A 22,779-nucleotide genomic window follows, 5' to 3' on the forward strand; every position below is an offset into this window, starting at 1 on the left:
AGTGGTTACAGATGTGTCTATAAATAGTGAATTGTAAGGTTCTTTAGTAGCCATATCGTAGGCCATTTTAATTATTTTTGTATTATTTGGAGATATTTGATTGGCCAGATATTGGATTTGATTTAGATCTCGAGGAGATTTAAACAGATTTAGATATGACATATTAAGAGAGATTAAACGAGATTGTTTGCCTCGAGGAAATAGGGTTTGTGAGATTAATACGACTGAAATTTCATAATGATGACTGTCTACGGTAACCAATTTAGCAATTTGATCGTTTTTGTAAAGCTCTTCTGCTAAGTCATCAATAATAAGTAAATAATTTCTATTTGATTCCCAGAACTCGCTGTCCATTGGAGGAAGTCCTTGAATAAACTCTATATCGGTTAAAAACTGAGATAAATCGTGGTAAGCAGATTGCCAAACCGAATAACAATAAATAATTTTAATAGGAGGTTTATCGATTAATTCATTCCTCCATCTAATTAGTGAGTTCGTCCATGATGATTTGCCCGACATGGTAGGTCCTGACACCATCATTCGAAACGGTGAAAGAAATTTTATATAAGACATTACTGTTTAAACAAAGACAACATACTACGTATTTTGTTAGTAAATTGACTGTTTTATAGAATATATGAAAAAATAAACAAACACATTTTTAAATTTAAAAAATTATTTTATTAAAAGTATAATATGTTTCTTATCAAAACCATTCCTTCACCAGTTATATAAACTTCATAATAATATACAAAAATAACATTTTTGAATAAAAAATAAATCATAACATCTCCTTCACCAAAAAATTATTAATTCCCGTTTTTTAGTAAAAATTCAATTTTGGAAGTTAAAAGTTTAAATCTTAGGTTATTTAAAAATAAAGTATTTACTCGATTTTCGGAAGAGATTTCATTTACGATAACTATGTTGTTAAATGACACCTGTTTTGCTGGGTTTTTTACATGTTTTTTATATTTATAATTAAAAGATGACATCTTTATTTTACAATTCACCATTTTCAAATTCTAAATAGTCGTAGGGGACACTAGAAATATTATCTTTTAGAACACGTTTACAAAAAGTCTTTTTGAAAGTTTTACTTAAGTTGCCAACACGTAAAAGCATTTTGTACTTATCTTTTATTACGTTAAAGGGAATTTTCACCTTAAACTCGGTATTTGGTACAAAAATCATCTGTTTGAAAGCGTCGAAATGTATGATTTCTGAATTTTCCCTGGTAAGAGTTATTCCTTTAAGTTTTATAATTGTCTGATTATTTTCAAGTTTATAGCTGTAGCTTTTAGGTCCAGTTGATACGAATTTTGTGATATATGTATTCGGAGTCTCGCACGTAAGTTCACCTAAATTACCACCGAGGGGGGGTAGCCACTCGTTTGGTTTATGTGTAAATTTTACTCCGTCAGTGTCATAATAAATTACACGCTTTCCCAGCTTATTAATTAACTTATGCAGATGAATACGACCGTAACTGGTGACAAACGAAGCAACAATAACATTACCTTTTGAAAATGTTGGGGCTAGCTCACTTTTTTTTATAGCTTACCATGGCAACATCGTTGTTGATTAAATGAAAGTCTGTTAATTTATTCGATGTGTCTGCTATAATCTCGGTTAATTGGGAGTATCTATGTATAATTTTAGTTGATGATTTATCCATTCTTAACGCCATTCTGCCATATAACGAATTTTGCGCCAATTTCGCGGAAGTTCTTAAGGATGGGTTATCATAAATTTCCTCAGGCTCTAACCTTACTCCATCAGCTTCGTATATCGCGTCTAAATACTCTTTTTGCTCTTGATATGTTTTAATATTGGGTGGAAATCCTGAATTTTTAACTTTTGCTCTAAAAAAAATGTCAATATATGGTTTGAAAACATTTGTTGTAATATTGTAATGGTACACTTCGAAAATTTCTAACAGTTTGTAGTTACATTCTTTTATTGAGTAGTAGATTTCCACCGAGGGTAAGACTACCGTTATAGCGCGTTCGTCAATACTGTGGGTACATTTTTCTTCATTATTTATTACACAACTTCCGCATAAAGGATAATAAAGTTTCTTATTAAATCGGTAGGGAAGAACGGGTAAGTAGAGGTCTCTGGGGGGGAGGATTCGACAACTAATTATTCCAAAATAAACGTCCGGTGCATAATCAAAGTTGTGTGTGATAACTTCAACATTTTTACAACCGTATTCCATTTTTTGTAAGCAATAGGCATACAGACTACAAAAATCAAAATATCTGATTTGTTCTCCAAGTAAGGGCTCTATTTCATGGTACAGCTTAATTGTTTCTACACGACCTCCAACTAAAGAATCTCTAGGGTTAATTTTAGGAATAATTTTAATTGTATTAAAAAATACTTTCGCCTCGGCATTTTTTCTCAACAGTTCTAATATCTCACATTCAAAAATTTGAATATATGTGTGGTTTGGTAAATTTTGTTCAATAAATTCTTTTCGGTCTAATTCTCTTTCTCTAATTTCTTTGAATGTTTTTCCGACAATTGAATTAAAGCTCGAGCCAGAAAAATGTTTTGGACAACCGTGCCAGAAATCACCCATTACATCAATTACTATGGGCGGATTTTCACAGTAGCCATCTACAAAATACGGACCTACAGCCTGTTCCCCAACCGCGGATCTGACAGTTTGCAAAATTAAATTATTTTCCTTCTCGTACCAAGATAAATATTTTAATGCAATCTCGCTTTGATTCTGTCTACTTGCCAAACCGATAGCCGGAATAGTACATAATGTATATGGTTCTAAAAACTTGTCAATAAAAACATTGTTAAGTGCCCCAGAAAGAGAAATACCCCCATAATTACTGATATCAATTTCAATTAGTTCTTTATATAAGATGCGAAATTTCTGCATAGCTAAGCGTAATAAATTACAATCTAAAAGACAATACGCTCTGGATTCTGATTTAATACAATAGACCGGTTCGAGCTGTTTGTGTGAATACCAATTTTTAAATTCTCGGTATTCAAATTCTTTCATTTTACTAGGCTCAAAATATTTTTCGTCCGGAATTTTACCTGAATAGTTCAAAGTGTCTTTCGTCCAAAAAATATAGGGAAAATATCCTTTAGATTGAGGCAAAGAAAACATTTTAGGAAAATGCCTTAGTGGAGCACTAACAAAGTTCAAAGAATCTAGAAAACGAATGTCTACCCCTTTAATATAAATAGTAAGTATCTTGGCTCCATCGTAAATAACCTCGGGAATGACATGATTAATTAATTTAGAAATAATAAACATTCCGTCGAAAGATCTTAGATTATGGGCCATTACGATGAGGTTGGTAAATTTCGGCCTAATTGTTTTTCTCTTCCGTTTTCCACCCGTAAGTAAAATAGTTTCATGTTGAAACAAAAAATTGATAAAGTTATTTACACAATATTGTCCTTCAAAAACCGTGGTTTCCACAGGCTGATTTAAAATTTCACTTTGGGCCACTAGCAGAACAGGTTTATGTATATTATTCTCGATTATAGTCTCAATATCGAAATATACATAGGATCTTGGTTCTTTTTTAAATGTCGACTGTTTAACATAATGTTGGTTTGGAGGATGATCAATTTTACAAGACTCGCAAGCTGTTTCACATTTGTGAGTTATTGAAGTTTCAAATTGAACACAGCATTTTTCACATCTGTGGAAAAGCTTGCAAGTTTCATTTTTAAGGTGAAAACTGTAACATTCCCCTTGTTTTAAATATCTATTACAAAGTTTACAACGAATTAAAGGAATTTCTAAAATTTCGTGAAATTCTCGACCTAAACACCTTTTACATTTTATATTTGAAGCAGCAAAACAGTGGTGTTTGTTTCTATGTGTGGTTGAATAAAAAAAAATTTCACAGTCTAAGCACGAAGCTACCCCACCCCAAATGGAATGTAGATTTTTAGCTAAATGAACGTGCGTGCCAATTTTTACAAGTAGAAATTTGTTCTCTGCAGGGGGAAAACCCTTGAAATAAATTTGAAAATTTTCCGTGGCGTTAAATATTATTATCTGATACTTTGGGGCTAAATATGATTGAAATTTGGCTATATCACCAATTTCTACAGCTCCTTGAGCAATTCCTACATCATCGTGTAATTTCTTAGCGGCTTTAGTTTGCAATTTACTACGAAAGTATGTTAAGGTTCGATATTCTTTAAGAACGGTTGTTAACGAAATTTTTTTCTTTTTGTACTCGGCAATTTCACAGAGTTTTATTCCGACCACAAGAGCTCTCGCCACGCACAAATTGTCTACGTTGTTGATATAGTAAAAATTGGTTTTAGTTTTTAAAAAAGCATCAAGATCGATAATATCTCTGTTTTTTAGAACTAAAAATTTTTTTCCCATTTTCTGTGGGGATTTCAAAAGAATTATACTAAATTTAATTTCCCCCTCTAGTAAGAAATCTTTTTTCGATTGAGCAACGCGAGCTATATGGTTAAATATTCGAGAAACAGTTAACTGATCAATTTTAATAAATTTAATGTTAATTGGATGTTCTAAATTTTCCGATTGAATTGCAAATCTGAGGAAATCGAAACCGGGTGCTTGTTGTCTTACGTATTTGATAATTTTAGACAGAATCTTTTCAAATACTGTAAAAAATAAATGTGTGGGGATTTCGTTTAAGTCTATTAGTTCTAGATCAATATCCAATTGTTTACATTTCCACTTTTTTGAATTTCTAGGGCTTAATTTTTTAATTTTATAAAACTTTTTATAATTAAAACTGTTTAAAGATGAAAAGTCTAATTGAGAGTCCGAATCGTAATCACTGGAGTCATCCATGTTCTAATTTCGTTTCCAGGTCTAAAATGTTATTCTAATTACTATTAAGAATAATTAATTAATGAGTTTAACTTGCCTTCGTGGGTGGAACAACAATTTTTCCTTCCGTCTGCTCAATTAATTTTTTCAGCCTGTTTGTTGAGTTTATGATTCGAATAACGTCCATGGATAGGGTGTTAGCTAAGAATTTCACCCTTTTATAATCACCTTTCCAGAGTTCATCTTGGGAAAGATGTTTGATGTTTTTATATGAATATATCTGAATATCTAGATATACCCCCTTGTCGCTCGCTTTTTTTCTCGGAGTTTTAGTTTCGTAAGACACTCCACCTTTCTTAACTTTCACTGATTGTTCGATTCCAACTTCTTCGATGTTTGACATTCTACGGACCTCTTGAATATAGTCCCCATCCGAATCGTCCGACTCTAATAACATCTCCTCTTCGGGCCTATCAAAAACTGAAACTACCTGACTCGCGGAGATTTGACTATTACTTGTGGAAGCCATTTTAGCCTGTTATGTTTCAATAGTAAAATTTTGCCCTTTATACCAAATGTATTTTTTCATTAATTTTTTTTCAAAATATAAAACCTTGAATATTAAAGTGATTAATACTACAAGGATAGAACCTAGGTATAACTTATCGAAATGTAAACGGTATTTAAAATTGTTTGTGAATAACAATTTAAATATGTAGATGTGTATAAAAATATAAAATTATTAATTATTTTTTGAAGGACTTTATATTTAATTCCGTGACAAAAAAGACAACGCCCTAAGAGTTTTAATATTTTTGCTTTAAAAATCGATTATAGATGTAAGAATTTTGTTAATTACAGGGTTAGATGTTTTAAAATTCTATGGGAAGAAATATATTTCTGCGAGGTATAAAATTTAAACGAAGGGATAAAATTATATTTCTGCAGGGTGTATTTGATAAAAAATTGTCTTTTGACTTGATTTTAAAACAGGTTAAAATCAGGATGTAAAAATTAAATATTCTGAAATTTTTCTTATAAAAAGACTGTCTTTCAACGTATTCGTTTTATAAATCATGGGCTCTCGCGAAGTTTTGACTGTTTCCGGTAAGATTTCTCATCCTCTCGCTATTAACCCTTTTTCACTTAAATATCTAGCATTACGCAAAGTTAGGAATTATAATCTTTTTAAAATTAACGATATTTCAATTAGAGTTGAAAATTACTGTATGAGAACTGTCTTTCTTGAGTGTCAAGCATTAGTAGAACCTTTTAAAAAAATAATTTTTGCGTGCCCCTTTATAAAAAAATCTTTTAAATTATCTCCATCCGTTTTCGCTTCGGTTTTTTCTAGAAGAATCAATAACAATTCTTGTCTATTTGACGTTCATTCTATTAATTTTGTCTGTCCCCACGAGGCTTTTGAGTTTGACGGCTTATTGTTCCACACTCAATCCACTCTTGAAGGCTGGTTTTCTTACGAAATTTTACGCTTAATTGGAAAACATATGCGCCTATATCAAAATTTAAATAAGATCCCATGGTTTCACCAACACAAAAATCGTAGGAGCCTTCAACGTGACCTTTTGTTACTGTTTCAATTACAACAAGTTTCCTTTTTTCGAAAAAAACAATTATCAATTACAACTGACTTTCGCCTAACGAGATATACCATCCGTTTGGAGATGGGAATGATAGTTTTATTTTTTATTAATGATTTGGATAGACAGGAAGTTAAAATAGTTACAACTTTAGAGTAAGGAATACTAATTTTAAAAAAATAATTACAATAATTAAAATAAATATTTTTATTTAGTTGCAAATTATTTCGAACAGCTCAAAATTTAAATGATCGTCGGCAACTTTTTCAACTACGACTCAAGGTATTTACAATATTTTATTTATTTTTTTAAAAAACAAACTATTTATTTTTTGAAATAGGACTCAAATCTTATAAAATTCTAGAATTGTTCATAAGACTATTTTATTTAAAGACTTTATTTGTGTTTTTTTATTTTTTAATTGTTTTTATTTTGGTGAAAGTGATAATTTTTGAAATGTTTTATATTTTTTATTTTAAGTGTTTTTCAAATATGTTTTCAAAAATAACTAGCTTTATTAATTTAATTTACGAGGTGGAGGTTCTTTTTAATGGTTCATACTCTATTTTTTCTTTTTTAACTAGCTTTATTAATTTAATTTATAGTATTAGATTTTATTAACTGAAATTTTATTAGTACGCTTTGTACTAGATTTGATGTTTTTATATTATTATTATTATTATTAATCTCTTTGCTTTTTCATCTCTTGCGCTATATACCCTTCATCTGGGATACAATCTATCGCCTATATCAAACAACCCATTGATTATTTATTATTCTTTTTGATTTTTTTCATGTCCTCTATGTACTTTTTTATACTAATATCGGTTAAACTTTAATGTTTTATGTTTTTTTTTGGTAATTGATTAGTATATTAACTGAAAATTGTATAAGTACATTTTGTACTAGGTTGTTTTTAAAAATTGAATATAATTGTTTTTATTAATTTATAAAAACTTGTTTAAGAAGGATAAGGATAATTAGTTAACCTTAGTTGTATTAAAAAATTAATAATTATTCCCAAATACAATATTTTTAAATTTTTAAAATAAGGGTCGGGCTTAAACTATAAAATCTCAATGTAAAGGATTTTACCAAAAGAAATCTAGAATCAAGATGTCTGGTGAATTACATCTAAAGCCTGTACTTTCTTTACCACGATCTTTAAAAATTCTCTCTTTTCGAGTAGTAAGAATGTATAATCTTTGTAATACTCCGTCAAATTTCGTGGTGGAATCACAAGAATTTAAAAAGTTTAAGTCTGAACTTCGTGTGTTAGATCAAATTCAACATGTTGGCACTGTACAACATACCGTTCGATCTGTTTTAATTCAGACAGTCTCGAACTATATACTTCCGAAGTGATTAAGACCAAAACCAGTGTTTTTATTCGTTCGATGTTAGAGCAACAAAAAGAATTCTTGTGGTAAATATTTTTTAGATATATTCATTTTTAATAGATTAATTTATTTATAGTTATAAATTCTAGCCCGAATTTCCAACCCGACATGTCATTTTGTACCGAAGAGGAAAAATACCTTCTACGAATTGATGTAATTATAATTATTTTTTATTATACACTTAAAATATTTTTAACGTTGTTTTTTTTTAATATTTTTCAGCCTTCAAATTATTTATATATCCTTTTTTTAATTCTTTATTATTTATTAATTTAATTTGTTAGATTTTAGTTTTATTTGTAGTGTTTCATATGTTGTTAAGTGTTTAAAAAAATATATTGAAATATCATAGTTATTAAATATTATAATAACTAATTGTGTTTTTGATTACTTAAACTATCATTGTTTTTAAAATAATAAAATATTTGCGAAAAAATGAAAAACTCATTTATATTAGTTTAGTTATTTAAAATATTTTGGGTGGGGCCAAAAGTTGTCAAGGATATAAAGCGAAGGTCGCGAATTCGTTTCCCCATCTCGCAAATAACTAATTAGCATTTTAAACGGCGAAAAAACGAAAAAACGAAAAAAGTGACACCAAAAGTAAATAAGTTAACGTAATTAGGGGGGTCACATATTACCTCCGATATCTCGGTCCGACCTTGTTCGATCGTGACCAAACTTGTTGGGGTTATAGACCGAGGCTTAGTGGTTGTTGTCAGTGCTCGAGCGTCGAGGTCAAAGATCATCTTCAAGGTGAAATTTGAGATTTAAATTAAAATATTTTTTTGACTTTTTCCAAGGACAAAAATTTTTGTTTTTGAAAATATTTTTGGGGGTGTTTTGGCGGCCCTTGTTGGGGTGATAGACCGAGGCTTAGGGGTGGTGGTCAGGGGTCAGGCGTCGAGGTCAAAGACCATCTTCAAGGTGAAATTTGAGATTGAAAACAAAAATATGTTTTTCGATTTTTCCAAGGACAAAAATTGGTTTTTGGAAAATTTTTGGGGGTTGTTTTGGGGGGGTTATTTTTGGCAGCCATCTTGGCGGCCATCTTGGAAATAAAAGCGTTCATATTTAGTTTACTACTACTGACGTCCCCCGCCTTTGGTTCCAGCATGACGGTGTACTTTTTCCTGTGGGGATTCGTCAAGGAGTAAGTGTATAAAACGCATGTCACTAACGAAGAAGATCTACGGCAGAGAATCATTGCAGCGTTCCAACTCGTAACTCCCAAGATGGTCCGTGCTTCGTTTCAAAATATTCTTCATCGCGACGGATTTGTATTGCAGCGGACGGTGGAATTATTGAACTTCATTTAAAATAAGACGCGTGAATTCTGTAAATTGTATTTTCTCTAACAAATTATTTAAAATGATTTGGCTTAAAAAACAGTCCTTTTTTATCTTTACAAACATACGATCATTTCAAATTAGATAGGTTTCTTTTTCATGAGACGTAAACCTTTTTCGGTAGTACCAACTTGTTTTTTTTTTCATGACGTATTATTTCAATGAAACATTGTCCGTTTTTGACCAAATCAATTTCATTAAAGATTTTCGAGTACGCTCTACAACTTGTTGATTGAAAATTTTCGTCTACCACCTATCGTTCAAAAAAATAAAAATTTCAAAACGGTGAAAAATTTCACGATTTTTCTGAAAATTCCAAAAGCAAAGGAGAGAGTTTATCCCGATAATTTCACACTTCTAGCAATTATATTTTTTGAGAAAAACGCCTGGGCCGATCAAATTAAGACACCCTGTATATGTTAATAATACAAGATATGATATTTTGCACTATTAAACGTTTTCAATTTTAAAAAAAATGCCTATTTACTATTTAAAAATAATTTAATTTGCATATTTAAAGTATTGTGCATGTTGTTTCCGTTTTCTAAACCCAAATTTACTCAGTATTATATAAATTTAACGTAAATTTTTTATTTTAATATCAAAGAGTAAGTTTCAATAATTTTATTATTAAATGAAGCGCTTACGTTTAAAATATGTAACGTGGAATTCTGGACATTCGTAAGTCCAAAGATTTCCATCCAGAATCCCGCGGTCGTATCGAACTTCTGTTTCTGGGTGCTCGTCGCTTAGAAGCCGTAGTTCTGGGAAATTGGTGCTTGTCTAGCCAGGAAGTGCCGATTCCCGCTCGGCCGTGGCATATTTCCATCTAGTTTTGCCTTTCACGAATTCCATTTTATCTCCCTTAGCCCACCCTCGTTAATTTAATTTTACTGTAAATAAAAGTTTGCCAATGTTTTCAGTTTCATTTGTATTTATCTATTGTTCGACCATTTGGAAATGTTAAAGCTCTCTTTCCCTTAGCAACAGAATTGTTAGTAATATATGTATGGAAAACTTTTGAAAGATGTTCGAGGTTTAAAAAATAGACTCGCGCAGAGATTTGAAGTTTCTCGATCGAGGCGCGCGCTTTTTAAAAACGGGCTCGTGTTTTGAAAAATAATAATTGGGATCGATTGTGATTTTGGATTGAGAAGAAAAGTAAATTATTTTCGTTAAAACCACGAATGAAACGAAACTCGAATGGAAGAGGGGTTAGAGGAGTTTAAAGAGGCAGTAGACTCTACCAGCGCTCAAGTAAAGCCGTCGTCTCCGCCGCCATCATTTCACCAACGGCTATCATGGTGCAGCACAACGCCCCAGCACGATAACTAGAGTATCATAGAGGCTTCAACCGGTTCGTGTACAGCAGCATTCTTCAAAATTTGAGTATATAATTGTTTAAAGACAAACAAAAGGAAACTATATTCCCAACGGAACTCTTAGTCAGCGCATCTCGGCTAACGAGAGTGCGTTGTAGTTTTGTTATAAATAATTAGTTCAACCCGCTTAACGGGTTTGTTACATGTATACGTTTTAGTTTTTAGTAGTAAGGCACAAGTAGTTAATAATCTAGGTGCACCGTAGTCTTAGCTTAGTTTTGTAGTTCATTTTACAAGTGTCATAAAATCAAACTTTCATTGGCAACCTTTTGACCTTTCTAATATTTAACCATACCCCTAGAGAAAGTTTAAATTAAGATTTTAAGTTTAACGTTGGCCCCAATAGTGAAAGCCAAACGTGTACCCGGATTTATCATGGGTTGTAGCGTGGGATCATTCCTTCGTGTCCGGATAGGACATTCCAGAATTAAATTAATTTTGGGTTTCTCTATTAGCTCATAGTATAAGTTGCAATTTTTATTAATTATATTTGGTATAAACGCAGCACCGCTACAAATACCCAAATATAATATTTCGTTGCTTTCCGTTTCGTAGTTAATTAGAAATAATTAGTAGAACGCCAAAACAAATTTTAGTGTGGTGATTGACGTCATTGACTATATTGGCCATTATCCCCAACATAGAGTTAAGGCTTGCGTATAAAATGTTGATGCTACTGATTCCGTGGCCGAAACCGAAAAATCTATAGAACCATGGGATTCTACTACTGAATTTAGTGCTTACACAGCATAGAGACAACCCATCTTTCCGACTGGGCACTCTGGGCACGTGCCCAGGGCCCCGCGATCGATAGGGGCCCCCTAGTTCCTGCCAGATCCTTAAACGATGACCGATTCAGTTAAAGTGGGAAAAATATCTTTTGCAACTAACTGACTCATCACCAAAATTTCCATCTTCAAGCCAATGCTTTTAGCGACGGTTTTTATGGGCCCAAAATACCTCGGGGATTTTTCTGTCAAGCTGCAGATCTGGACTACGCTAGCCGATGGATGGCATAATCAACCATTAACCTTTGAAAGGAGTAGAAGTTTGGTTTTGTCCTTTGCGTAGTTATGGTTGGTTAATGGTGAATGCCTTTCATCCAAAGCTACTAAGCATGTTTGACATTTTAAATCTTTTTTCAGTTTCATTTAAACATAACCAACCATGTAACGAATTATGCAGCGGCGTAGCAACCAGAAGGACAAGGGGCAATGTCCATTCCTGAATTTTCTACTAGGGGACAACACGTGTGTTTGCCCCCTCCCCTGAAATATGGTGAATTTCTTTTACCTCCATTATAAAAAAGATAAATTTGTGGTTTAAAACATTTAACAACAGAGTAAGAGCGAATTCAAATTCAACTTTCGATTTTTGGTCAAATTGAAGTAAAATTTCCCAATATTTGTCCACTTTGATAATATATTGTGGAGAGCCTCGCTTGCTTCGCTCACAATATACCCCCCAAACTCAAAAACGTTCCTACGCCCCTGTAATTATATTAACTCGTAAGATGTTAGAATCTGATTTTTTTTCGTAAGGAATTTAATAGAATCATCAATCTGTTCAGCGAGAGTTTCTTGCAACATATTATGACTGGCATTGCTTTGGCCCCGGAACTGAAAGCTCCCATAAATTTGGAACATGAGTATTGTCCAAAGCAATGACATTTCCTCTTTTTGAGGTTTCAATTGTAGTTACTCAAGTGTTTTGGTAGGCAGCAGTGAACTGTCTAGACGTAGGATTATTGTTCCATCCTCCTCTCTGCCGAATGGTGTTAAAATAATTAAATAAAGTTAATAATTTAAATATATAAATAGCTTTAATAAAAAACTTGGTTATACTTCAATTGTGCATTTTGAAGAACAATGCATTTCTCAACAACATCCATAACGCTGAAAATCGCCACAGCGAAACCCATAATGGCTGTCTCCCTTGGGCTATTCAGAATTAAGGTCCCTTCTATATCTGTCAAATTGAATAAATTTAAAGCTCTTTCATCTTCATTATATCACATTTGATTTGTTCCAGGTTTGAATTCCTAATTGGTGCCTTAAAAACCTTCAGCCCATGGGTTCCTTGAATTTAGAACATCAAATAATCTACACAAATAAATGGGGAAAGATGTGATAATTCTATAAAAGATACTTTATTGGTTAATCTTGGGTGAATCACAGCTGGCTATGAATTAATATTACTTACCGATCAATAGATGATATCAACTTTCCCTTGAACCCCGGATCTCCAGCCTCCTTCAAAAACTCGAAACTCTTTGCCACTGAACGGCTAACGGTTTGTGCTGCCAAGTTTACTTTCATTTTTTAGGTTTTATATTTACATGAAATTTTGTCAGTTTGTTGACCAATGTTAAACTTTCATATTCTTGGTAGTTTTGAAGAATGGCGATGTATGCCCATTCAAACCGCTATAAGTCAGGTAATGTTATATGTGGGAATTGAGGAACATTTACCAGTTATCATTGATTTTCTCTTACTTCACCAGTTCGTTGGTCAATGTGAAAACCGTAATGCTCACATAAATTTCTCAAGAGATTTAGCATATGGCATGCGTCAAGAACAAAGTAAACGCTTGCAATTGGATCCGCAAAAAGAAATTGTAAGCAATTTTCATCACTGAACAAATTGGTTTAACTTTTGTATCTGCATGGGAATAAATTATTGTGTTATAACAATACCAAGTGATTGAGCCATGGTAATGTTGGTTCAAAGTCCATCGCACACAGGATCAATACATTTGGCACCCGTTTTAAGTAATTTAAACAGGCACTCTCTTAACAAATTTTTCAGTAGATAGCTGGGGCTGCCATGAACCACGAAATACCTAACTAGGACTTTCCAGTGTCCATTAATGGCTACAGCTATGAACACTATAGGGCTGACGTCGCAATTTCATCTGTATCTCGTGTATCATGGTCGAGTCCTAACCTTACGTAGCCAGAAACTCCTTGCCAGTCCATTCAGTATGCTTCTTAATTGACATTTAATCCCAAAATAACGTTATTAATATTGGATGTTCTGATTTGGTAACCTTTCAGCACTGACGCCAGGCTGACCATCATTTTTTTTGTCCATTCTCGTTGTGTGTTTGGATGTGGTAAGCAAAGATGCCTCCTTAAAATTCAAACGCCTTTGGAGAATTAAAATGGACTGCCATAACAAAGCTACGAATTGTAGCTTATTTGTATTTTTCAATCCAGTTTTTCTCAAATATTAAAACAATTCAGTTGAAGCTGGACCCAATTCATCTTTAATATTCAGAACATTTTCTTCTAGTAGACGATTTTGCTTCTTCAATTGATGAAGTGCATGTTTTAAAGATGAAAGCTTCAAATATCTGCGTTTCTTTTCGTGTTTCACGAGCGGAAGTGGTTTTTGTAGATATTTAACTTTCTTTTTCTCAGTCTATGGCATTTTGAAGCGCAACCCAATGGAAAGTTGCTTGACATGATTTCAAATTTATAATTTTACGCTCTTCCTTTATTTCTTACCACATCAGTTGCCATTTCTTCAGCGACTGAAGAAGAATCAATGTTACTGAAATGCCTGGAATATGTCTTTGAAATCTATAACTTGCAGGTTACTAAATGAACTTCTGCAGGTAACTAGATAGATACAGTTCTATTTACATGATCACGATGGGTGTTTATTTTTTGCAGTAATTTATCTACTTCATCTGCTTTCATGCATTGGATCTAGAACCGAGTCTTGAACTTTACATGAAGGGTCATCTTCATTGAAATCCAATTTGGTCAATTCGAATTTAGCAGACTATAAATTTTAAATAACATGAATCCCAAGAACAAAAAATTATTAAGGCAAATAGTTACCTCCGTGTGATCATCATCTGTTACTTCAATTCAAGACCATAAAAGTGCTCATCTTGTAAGGCAGATGTTGATGGAAGATGTAATATTTCTAGTATGTTACCAATACTGTCAATCTGCATAGTCTCTGAAGTGTCCATCTCATCATGTTTTCTATAAGTCAGTTACGAAAACCGTTTATTATCTATATACGGATACATAAGTTAATGATACCTCTAAGTAGACAAATGGCGGATATGCTTGTCCAAATTGACCTATGTCTCTCCGTACTGCGTATCAAAGTAGCCTTAACATAGACTTGGAACTGCCGAAGCTGACGTTTCTTTAATCCCGTTTGGTGCAAGGCTAGCTTGAACTTCCCCAAAAGAGATAAATTTCGGTATTCCCTTAGAAAATTCGTTCCCCCCGCAGAGGACAAAGAACGTTTTTTTGCTACACTCTTTTTAGAAACGTTTACTGGGCGCCGCCATCATCGTACAGATAACCATCGAGCAAGCCCTCTACCACAGAAATTTCTTCCCCCCAAAACCGGTTTTTTCATCACCCTCCCCGTAGATTGTAAGGTAATGGCGGTCGATTGGGGAGGCGGGTTTAAGAGTCTATAGTTTCATTCTCGACCGCACAGCGGCGCTGGGTCCAAGATATTTTTCAAAACTTTCATTTTCGCGGGAATCGGAGAGACAAGATTTGACATCACATTTGCTGGACAAGGATTCCACCTTGAAAGGGCTTATTTGTCTACTTAGAGGTATCATTAACTTATGACGGATATTACTATGAACATTAATTGTATACTTTTGTCCGATCATGAAGGAATAGTAGGGAGGGGAATTCCGACGCTGCGTTAAATCCCACACCGCAGTAACAACTCGCCGCTGCCGGGAGGGGGGTATTGAATAAAAAGGGGATAGATGTGGTAGACTTTTTTCACTCGATCGGTAGATCGCGCCCTCTATTAAGAATAAGAATACTTTAGAAAAAATAAAAACCGTTACGAAATTTACGTGGTAGATTTGAATCTTCTAGTCACGTCTCATTGTGCCACGGGCCATTTCTATGCATAAGCTATGGATCACACTTATTGTAAAATAAAAGTTAAGAAAATAACTAAAGCCCAACAGAAAAAGTAAGATAAAGGCGAAAAAATTATAATGATAATTAAATATCAACTTAACAAATATTTTCTCTTATTTTCTTAGGTGTATTGTTTAATGAAGAGTTTGTTTTGAAAAATATGAGTTCTATACTTCACAATGCTTCAAATTTAAGTAATGTATCTTACGTCGGAAGGCCTAAAGTGCTTGTTGTAAGTAAATACGTATATAAATATCAACTTTTAAAATCAAACTTCTGGATATAAATTTGTGGCTACTAAAGAAATAGTTAAAATATTACTATTCATATAATCTTAATAACCTGTAGAATTCTCTGGAAGAAATAAAGGCAAGAAAAATTACCTGTCTGAATAAGAGCAGCAAAAACCACCCTCACCTTAGATTTTTCAATATACCGGCGGAAATAACGTATCAATGCCAGAAAACTAAACTTTTGTCCATTGAAAGACGTAGACAATGGTTAAATATATTAAGCCTTAGTCCAAGCGTTGTAAAAAAAACAAAGAGTATGCTCAAGCCATTTTATATCTGGCAAGTTAATCTTATACAATGAAGTATTTTTCTCCCAATTGATAAGCTTTACTGTCTTTTAAGGAAGTCCTTCACGATTATTCGAAGATAAAAACCCAGATTGGATACCAAACATTGCTTTGGAAACCAATTGGATTATTTTATAACTGTCTAAATGCGCTGTATACACGTCTATCACGGTGTATACATTGGCCAGAAAGAAAAAACTTGCAAGCCACAATGCCTCGTTGCTTTAGAGAACATTTTGGAAACCAAGTTGCAGTAATAATAGATTGCTTCAAAGTATTCACCGAGAAACCATCAAGTGTCTTAAGTCGTGTGGAAACTTGGTCAAATTACAAACATAACAACACAGTGAAATTTTTCATTGGAATTACGCCACAAGGGACTGTAAGTTTTATTTCAAAGGGGTGGGGTGGACGTGTAAGCGACCAAATGCTTACAATAAACTCAGGAATACTAGATAAACTTGTACCCGGCGACTTAATTTTAGCTGACAGAGGCTTTGATATCGGAGAAGAAGTAGGTTTCTATTGCGCATCCATTAAAATCCCAGCTTTTACTAAGAACGCAGCTCAGTTAGATCCTTTCGCCATTGAAGCTACTAGAAAATTAGCCAATGTAAGGATTCACGTTGAGAGGGTAATTGGTTGCCTTAGGCAGAAGTATGCAATTTTACACTCAAAAATACCCATTGAATTATTGGACAGCGTCATCGACGAAGAAGTTTCTACCATAGATAAAATAGCCATTGTTGCTTGTGCATTAACAAATCTCTGCCCTTCTGTCGTCCCAATGGATTGAATTTAAATTGAGTCAATAAAAAAGCAAGATTAAATTTTTTTTTATTTTAATTTCTTAAGCGACATTTTTTTGAATCTATCTAATTTGTTTTGTTTTGCACAATCGGGACACAACCATTTTCCACGCTTTATCACATCAATTTTTAAGCACGATGCATGGAACCATTGAATTTTACAGTCATCTCGATCACAGCCTATCATAAGTTCATCACCTTCTTCCTGTTTACAATAGCACCATAGTTTTGGGTTGTTAATTGTTTTATTTGGCGACAAAAATGTTAAAGTTGTTTGAGGTCCCGTGTTAGGTATTCTTGATCCTTGTTTCAGAGGTGGTGTTATTGGTCTCTTTGTGGTTGAAGGAATGTGGAAAGGCAATGTTTGATTGTCTCCTGTTTCATTGCGTTGCTGCTTTAAAGGTGATAATGGTACTCTCTCCAACATTGATGGAATGTTGAAAGACAATGTTGGAGTTATTTGGGGTAATGTCTTGGGTTCTGGTCCTACCTTCTTAGGTTGCTGCTTTGCAGGTGATGATGGTGATCTCTTTGATGATAGTTGTGGGCTATGGGAGTTTGAAGTCGAGAAATATTTGCCACAAAGTTCCGGAAGAATTGCCATTTAAAAAAAACTTTAGACTTCTCTAATGCTTCATCCCAGAATTTTTGGTCAGCGTATATTCTTTCTATAAAATGGTCAATCGGGGTCCAAACACAAAAATCGCAATAACTCCTTTCTGTCAAGAACATTTGAACCTGGATTTGATAATAATATGCGTGATCTCTTTTAAATTGAAAAGAGTTTCCAATGTTTTCCACGCAGTTTTCGAATCAATTGTTCTTGAAGTTTTATCTTTTAAATTGAAGGGACATTTAATTTCGACAACTCCTTTTCCACAACAAGAGCAATCTACAAGTCCATCCGGTGATGCGCCAAGATGAGGAAAAGATGGGTTTAAAAACAAACCAGCCTTTTCAAACTTGAAATTTTGGTGGTTTTTCCCCAACTCATTGAAATAAATTTTTGCCATTGTACTGTCTTTGGTAATACCCCATTTTGTAGCCCGAGTTTCGAATAAATGGCTAGCAGGGTAGCATATATGTGATATCAAAGATAATGACGGCTAAACTGGATTCGAATGGCACGCTTTTTTCATGTTGGAAGCAGTAATTCTTCCAGCTCTGTATCTATGCCACAGCTTGCTTTTTGATTGGGCTTTCGTATCTATTTCTAAATTCTTAGCTTCTTCTTTTGTTAAAACTATTTCTATGGTTTCACAATGTTCCAAAAGTTCATTGAATGGGAGATTTGGGTTACTAAAAAGATCAGTTAAAATAGGTGGGTACTTAATTTTTTTTGGTTTGAAGTGGTCCTGAAAACCTGGAAGAACTTTAAAAAGCCCTACATCCGGATTAATATTGAACAGTTTTTGAGTAAAGCTAAACCACTCTCCATTACTAGACAGCGGTACATCGGTTTTTTTTTTCATAACTGTTGTTTTTGGGGCAGGAGGTGGAGTTCCATTTTCAATTAAAGCATCAAAATGGGCCATCCGAGCTTTAGCAGAGGTCAAATTTAATTTGTGGACTGGTGCGTAACTAACTTTTTTAGTAACGGGAACAGCCAGTAAGCTTTCACCCCAGTAACTGTGACACTTTCGCGGTACCGAACTCCACATTCTATGTAGAACAATAATGCCCCAACATGCGTACAGCATTCGTCTAAGCCCGCCATACAATCGCAATGACTCGCAAGAATTGTGCCCTTTTCAGACACGACAGTCCATGTATGATGTGGCTTTTCATTTAACCGCTGTGAGTGCATGACCTATTGAAAATAATTTCATTAAATTTATTTAATTAACGTGACTAGTATTCATAATCAACCTACCAGGCATTTAATTATTACGTTGGATGATTCCGGCATTTTTTTAACCTTAACATCTCGGACAAAACCACAGATAAATTGGTCATAAGCTTGCAAGCTTTTGTAGTTTTTTAATTCATCATTATAGTGTAAGCCGACTTATTGTGAATAAAATACATATATAAATCCGGAAACAAAACTGCTGGTATGATTTGCGACCCTTCACCTAAGCCTTGTTTGTCGTGGACGACCAAAAAGTCATCTTCAGCCATTTGATAGGGATCTTGATTGTCACGATACTTATTGATCTTCTCTAAATAACTTTTTTTAATTTCAGGCTTTAATGTTTCAAAATACTCAGCCCCAGACCAAACCTTTCTCGTCTTTTTAGCATGTTGGGGAACCATTCCGAACTTTTAAACCCAGCAACAAATATGGCCGCTTGTTTTACCTTTTTTTATAATACTTTTATGAGGAGAGATGGCGCTTTGAACCATACCGAGATAAAAAAAACGTGACGTCATTCTATTTTAAAAACGTATTAAATGAAAACTCTCTATTGTAATTTTCCGTGTTTGAGACGGACGGAGTGCTAAGGGTTACGTTATACGTCTTAGCATTCAGATGGCAGGGTTTCCACCAAATGTTCACAGTGTACACCTTGTTATTTACTGGCGCCGGCCGGGAATCGATCCCTGGTCTGCTGCTTGCAAGAGATTTACTCTAACCACTTAGCCACCGACGCTTGTTAAGCTACGGTGTTTTTTTTTCTAAAACAGCTTTGACGAAAGTGTTTTAAGCAGTTTTAAAGTTATTAACGTCAATTTTTCCTGTACCATTTTATTTTTTTTTATATGTATAAAATTTTCAAATGTTTAAATTTATCAATTTGTAGTTAAATACGATCGTCGTCAGGAATCGCACCCGGGGCACATTCTTATGACGCGGACATTTTACCGATGAGCCATAGACGTCTACAGCTATAAAGTTTAAATACCAGTAAAACCGGGATAAAAATAAATGTAATATTTGTTTGGGTGGGAAGGTTATAAACACCTTACGTAGATGTTTATATTGTTTTTAAAGTCTACATTTTTTACATATGAAAATTTAAAGGTTAAATCTTGTTTTAGCGCAGTCAGCAGATAAGATGGTTAAAGGGTAGAACCCGTTAGTTTTTTGTAATTTATTTCGTTTTTTCAGTCGTATATTTTTATCTATTGTGTGTTTAGCGTAATTGTTCATTTATGAAGAAAATATCGAGTTGTATACATCGTGCGCTTACACTTATGTTGGTTTGGTTTTTAACTGGGTCGTCATTTATTCGTAATTTATTTTAAACGTTTTCTCGACTGATTAAGATGTTTAATGCAGTTTATCAATTGGGTTCATTTGTTTTTATTTATAAAGAGCCCTAACTATTCCGTCTACGGTAATTTATTGATATACGAGCTGTCGATTAGTCAAGTGGCTTTTTGTGCTTTGTGAGTGGTAAGTTTTTCGCTTCTTGTTAATACATTTTTTATTGGTGTGGATATTTGGACATCTACGATTCCTAATGCAGTCATTGATTTCCTGGGTGTGCGAGTCATTATATGATATTGGAAATTGAATGGTATTGGTCCTTTTCATGCGGTATGTGTCACAACGTCAACTGGAAGTCTACGAGTCGTCCATTACCAGATGTCGAATATAGCAATTCTACGGTATCTTCATCAAGGGCGAGTGTTGAAATAAAATGAGCGTCAAAGATGCGGCAAGTATTTCGTAAGCGAGAAAAATACAAATACCCTCTGTAGATATTTCTTTCATTAAAATTTGCTTCGTATTATATTTAACTGATAAACTTGTTCTGTAAATAGGGTTAAATTCAATTGTGCATTGTTTTAGTACGTCTAACTCGCTGTTGTAACTACTTAATTTATATTATTCTGAATAAATTAAACTAGGTTGTTTCGTCTCAATTATTTTAATTGAAATAAATTTTTTATACCGGGTGGGATTGAACCGGGATTAAGTTTTTAGTAAATAACTCTGAATTGCAGAAATATCTTTAGGGGACGTCTCGAGAAATTAATACCACTAGGGACAATTCTTCCGAGGAGAGGTATATTTTGGCTTGCCAACTTGTTTGCTAAGCCTTAACATGCCAAAAAAGTTACCTGGTTAAAAGGAAACACTTGTTGCATACCTTACTGCAAAGGTAATACGTTTAGTTCTAAAGGAATGAGTTTTCATCTTTTTCCAAAAGATAATTTTATACGAAATTAATTAACTCTGCCTCCATGAGAAGCTTTAAAATTGCCCGGTTTTATAAAAATATTACATATAATTTTAATTATTTATACCATAAGAGGATGATAATAATAATAATATTATCTTCTTATACTTAGTTTTATTAAAATTATATATTTCACTTTAAAATATATTATCGAAATTAACATTAGTATGTTCCTTTTACACGTGAGCCGACGCGTTTCTTATCTGACGCAAAATTCTCATGAGGGCAAAAACGCGTCTCCAATTGGCTTAAATATGACTTTTTGGCTAGTCATTCTAACCGTTTAACCGACCGACCGGAAATAGCTCCTTCCCAGATGAATTTGGAGACGAGAGTAAAAACCATAGAAATCTCATAGGTAACTAAAATGCTGCTGCCTACGGCCGAGCATGTCGCCAGTTCGTTTTGAACTTTCAGCCAATGAGAGGCCGTAGAGTGGTTCCGCCAAGGAGGATAATAATCCTCCTTGGTGACGTCATTCTCTCTGGTGACATTAAATTAATGGCAGAACCACTCTTTGAGCTCTGATTGGCTGAGATCTGGCTATCGTCTGCCACGGCGTTTGGTCCATTTGCCAGTTACACGGCAGCATTCTAGTTACCTATGAGATTTCTATGGTAAAAACCGAGAATTTTTTATTGAAGCGTCCATTGTGTGTTAAATATGGTTATTTCTTTGAAAATAGAAAAATTGTGTGTATTTGTTTTTAAATTAATATTTGCGCTTTTTCCCACTTTCTTAAATTTTAAACCAAATTCGAGCTACTGGTTTTGGAATATCGAAGCAAAGGTTGTAAATCGCTAACTATACAGGAAACGCTGGGTTTCTTGAAATATCGTTCTGATAACATCGACTTTAACCTTCAATCGCGCATCCTAGCCCGAAAGTTCCCCCTTTCCTTCCTTCGATTGATGATTTACGACTTTTTCTTACGAACTCTCCCGTACGTTTGCGGGCTTTTAGCGCGGTAACTTTGAAGGGATGTCCCGATTCTCCCGAAACAAGGAGAAATTTCCAAATGTCAAATCCAAGCGGGATAATTGACTGGCGTGCTGAGGATTCAACTTGTATACGAAAGCAGACATTGGCCAAAATTTCCCCCGGGCTTCTAACGGCTGGTCAGAATCTTCTCCAGTGTTTCGAAAATGTTAACAGGTTTTGTTCTATGGCGACGCATACAAACGAACCAACTTTCAAACACTTACGGTTCTCGAGATAGTTTTTGGATGACCTTGAAGACATGGTTCAAGGTCATGGAAATTTTCAAAGTAGGTTTCCCCCTACACACTCTATGCGACCTAAAAAATTCAAATTCGTACCTAAAACTGTTTTAGATATATTCGCCCTGGTCCCTATTTTAGTGGACACCCTTTTCAGTTTTACGGAATTCCAATACTCGACTTCGTTAGAGAAGACTCTCGTTTTGGAACTTGGTGGTAAAACCAATTGTTTTAACGTATTTAACAAAATAACTTTAGGCTCTTAGTAGCCAAAGTGCAGCTCATTGGATCACGTGTAGCTCGAATTTCAAGCGGCAGATTTCTCTGTGAAAATTTCCGTTGAAAACTTGTGCTCTGCGACGTTCCGTTAATTATCATTATATTTCCTAATTATTTTCCAGATATTGTTTTTCCACAGGTTTTGCGGGTTTTGGCTTTCGGTCTAATTAAGCTTAGTAGTATAGCTTTTTTTTGTTTAATATCCTTTCAGCTTCATTAATCGACGAAAGAAAGCTCGGCGTGGTAACTTTTTGTCTAATATATTTTAACGATTCAATTGGTTTTCCAAAATTCATTGGTAAATAAA

The 22,779-nt window shown here is 33.9% G+C and overlaps 1 protein-coding gene across 1 annotated transcript; it reads left to right on the top strand.

Annotated features, from left to right (window-relative positions):
• Positions 1 to 16,245: 16,245 nt before the first annotated feature.
• Positions 16,246 to 16,830, top strand: LOC149923404 (uncharacterized). The gene has a single exon (XM_090161619.1). The coding sequence runs from the start codon at positions 16,246 to 16,248 to the stop codon at positions 16,828 to 16,830; it is 585 nt and encodes a 194-aa protein (XP_090017745.1).
• The last annotated feature ends 5,949 nt before the right edge of the window (positions 16,831 to 22,779 follow it).

The sequence above is a fragment of the Leiobunum rupestre genome, chromosome 10 (assembly GCF_980474605.1).
Source record: "Leiobunum rupestre chromosome 10, qqLeiRupe1.1.hap1, whole genome shotgun sequence".
In the NCBI taxonomy this organism is placed as follows: domain Eukaryota; kingdom Metazoa; phylum Arthropoda; class Arachnida; order Opiliones; family Sclerosomatidae; genus Leiobunum; species Leiobunum rupestre.

Excerpts from the sequence above, each read along its gene's own strand:
- LOC149923404 (XM_090161619.1), top strand. The coding sequence starts at position 16,246 with ATGCCTCGTTGCTTTAGAGAACATTTTGGAAACCAAGTTGCAGTAATA.